Consider the following 3,025-nt stretch of genomic DNA (forward strand, 5'->3'; position numbering starts at 1 on the left):
TTTGTCTCTTTGACTTGAGCATTACCTTCATGAGTCATTTTGAGTGACTCAAACATATCATGTGTCGTATCTCTGTTTGTGATTTTCTCGTATTCTGCATGTGAGATAGCACTTAGTAAGATAGTTCCAACTTTGTGATGTTTTTTGAATTCTTTCTTTTGTTGATCTGTCGTGTTTTTCCTATCTATATTTTTGCCTTCATCTACAGGATGTTCGTAGCCATCGACCACAATATCCCATAGGTCAGGATCATATCCTAGAAAGAAACTTTTATTCTATCTTTCTAGTATTCAAAGTTTTCCCCATCAAACCCTGGATCTTTATCTGACACGGTTAAGTGTTTGCACCCAGAACCAATTGCTCTGATGCCAATTGAAGGTTATGAAAACAATTAGAAAGGGGGGGGGGGGTGAATAATTGGTTTCTTTTTCGCTCACAATAAAAAATGACACAGTATTTTAATCCTGGTTCGTTATAACTCAACTACTCCAGTCCACCCGCCAAGGTGATTTCGCCTCTCTCAATCGAGGACTTAATCCACTGTAATCAAAACTGATTACAACTGCACAACCAACTGTCGTGACTAATAACCTTGCACAAACGGAATGCTTGTGACTAACAATCTCTAAGACTAAACTAGTCCTAGACCTCTTGAGAAATCTGACCCAACTGGTCTCTCAAGGAACTGTTACAAGTTAACAATAGTGCTTAAGATTTGCTTCTAGAAAGCTTTAATCACAACTGTGATATTTCACTGAGTGTTTAGTACAGAAACTATGAACTCAGAATAAAGATAAAGTTCTTCGGCATAAGAGTTCTTCGTTTGAATTTGAGCAGCTGTTCTTGCTTTGTATATCAGCTCTTTTTGTGTTATGTTGTATGTTCGCGTATATGTATGTCTATTTTTGTTGTTGTTCAAATGATCTTCTATTTATAGTGTTTAGAAGATTTCGTCTGATGCTGGATAATAGGCTATCTTAGCCTTTCATGTTTGCGTGTTATCTTGGATAAACTTGCTTTCCACACTTCTTGAGACTTGTAACTAAATCTGCTTTTAGCCGTTAATAATCATTATGTCTCCAACGGTAATCTTTCTTCTGTCTGAGTATTTTATCTTTGTATTTCTTCAAGAAAACTTCTTTTTGACTTTGTAAAGATAACGTCTATCAGAGTTATGCTTCAGCAGTTAGTGCTTAACGAAGCTTCTTTATTATAACTTCTTCAGACTTCAGCGTGACTGTCTTTCAGCATTTGTATGTAGTCCAAGTTCTGATGGTACTAGTTTTGTTTGATCTTCAGCATACAATTAAAACTTCTTCTGAAATAAGAGATACATAATTAGAGTATCATATTTACTTATACAATTTATTTAATTGTTATCATCAAAACACTAAATAAGATTAGAATCAAACTATGTTCTAACATTTATCATGCAAACTTCTAAAGTTTGAGCTTTTTTACAGACTAGAGGCATGCACACTCTTATTCGGGATACAGAACTATCCAAGCATGACTTTGTTTTTTATTCAGATCGGCTAATTCGTTTGGTAGGTCATGCTTTATACAGTGTGACGGGGTTTACATCCTCCACTAACAAACTAATATTATTATCACTGGTCTTAACAGGTAATGGAACATGGTCTTTGTTACTTGCCATTTACAGAAAAACAAGTTATCACACCTACAGGTGTGTCTAAGGAAGATGAGATATCATTCAATTGATTAAATTTATGACAAATAGAAAGACTGCTAAATCATTTTTTTTCACATTTCAGGATCAATTTATATTGGAGTTGATTTTTGTAAGAAACTGGGTGGAGTATCTATTATTCGAAGGTATTTTTTCTAACGACTTCTTCAGTTTTTTTTATAAGCAACTACTTCTTCAGTTGTTTTATTAATTAAGGAAAGGAAAATTTATAACTTACCATAATTTACAGTGGTGAAAGCATGGAAAATGCTTTGCGTGCATGCTATAAAGGAATAAAAATAGGAAAAATTCTCATCCACCGTGGAGGTGATGAAACTCAGGTAATCAGTTTCCATATTTTACTCTATTCTTTCTTGAATTTGTTAGTTAAGTCTTGAAATGTAACTTATCACAATGTTTTCTTTCTATAAGCTTATTTATGAGAAGCTCCCTAAAGACATTTCAAAGAGACATGTTCTTCTCATGGACCCAGTACTTGGCACAGGTCATTTATCAGAAGTCACAACTTTTTATTCACCATAATATAATATTTAACACTGTCTCACTATATATACAACAAGTTTATTCTGAGTAACAATACTATATTATAATCACAACAATATAAGATTGGAAAACATTAACATCATGTACCTTATTAGTTATTGAATTGTTCAGGTAACTCTGCGAGCCAACAATCGAGCTTCTTATTAAGAAAGGAGTTCCAGAGTCCCAGATAATATTCCTTAACCTTGTCAATCTAGAGTCCAATTGCCAAGCCTCGGAGGCGGCCGAGCTTGTTGGTTTCCCTGCTGAAGTTCCACGATGAACTTCTCCGCCAATTCATGGCGTTTGTAGGGGAAATAAAGCCTCGATATACAAATATCGACTTTCGATGTTGCCGGCAAAGAATGCCAGCATGTTTCTCAGTCTTCGGGTATCAAACCTCGGCCAAGCGTTAGCCGTCTTTCTTGTTTCTATTGCTTTCAAGATTTGATAATGTGATGAAAAGGATGAAGTGAATCGATTTCTTGTATAGAACAGCAAGCATAAGGAATAGAAATACGGATTCTCTCATCATCCGTAGCAAATACTAGCATTTCAAATACGGAATTTTTTTTTATTAAAAAATGATATACGGAAAAAAATCTACTACTAATCTAAATATTTTTATATACGAAATTTAATATTGATCCAAATATTTCTGTAAACGATACCTAAACAAAAATTAAGTCTCTATACGGGAAAAAAATCTATTATTGATCTTAATATTTTTATATACAAAAAATGTTATTTATGATCCAAATATTTTTTATTCAAAAATGACATAGGCCAAAA

At 33.7% G+C, this 3,025-nt stretch overlaps 1 protein-coding gene across 1 annotated transcript; it reads left to right on the forward strand.

The window, feature by feature from the left end:
• Window positions 1–1,462: 1,462 nt before the first annotated feature.
• Window positions 1,463–2,822, forward strand: LOC131625225 (uridine/cytidine kinase UKL1, chloroplastic-like). The gene is made up of 6 exons (XM_058896113.1): window positions 1,463–1,547; window positions 1,627–1,687; window positions 1,776–1,836; window positions 1,941–2,031; window positions 2,123–2,195; window positions 2,366–2,822. The coding sequence occupies exons 1-6, from the start codon at window positions 1,473–1,475 to the stop codon at window positions 2,425–2,427; spliced, it is 423 nt and encodes a 140-aa protein (XP_058752096.1). The 5' UTR covers window positions 1,463–1,472; the 3' UTR covers window positions 2,428–2,822.
• Window positions 2,823–3,025: the final 203 nt, after the last annotated feature.

This window comes from Vicia villosa, unplaced genomic scaffold (assembly GCF_029867415.1).
Source record: "Vicia villosa cultivar HV-30 ecotype Madison, WI unplaced genomic scaffold, Vvil1.0 ctg.000195F_1_1_1, whole genome shotgun sequence".
NCBI classification, from domain to species: domain Eukaryota; kingdom Viridiplantae; phylum Streptophyta; class Magnoliopsida; order Fabales; family Fabaceae; genus Vicia; species Vicia villosa.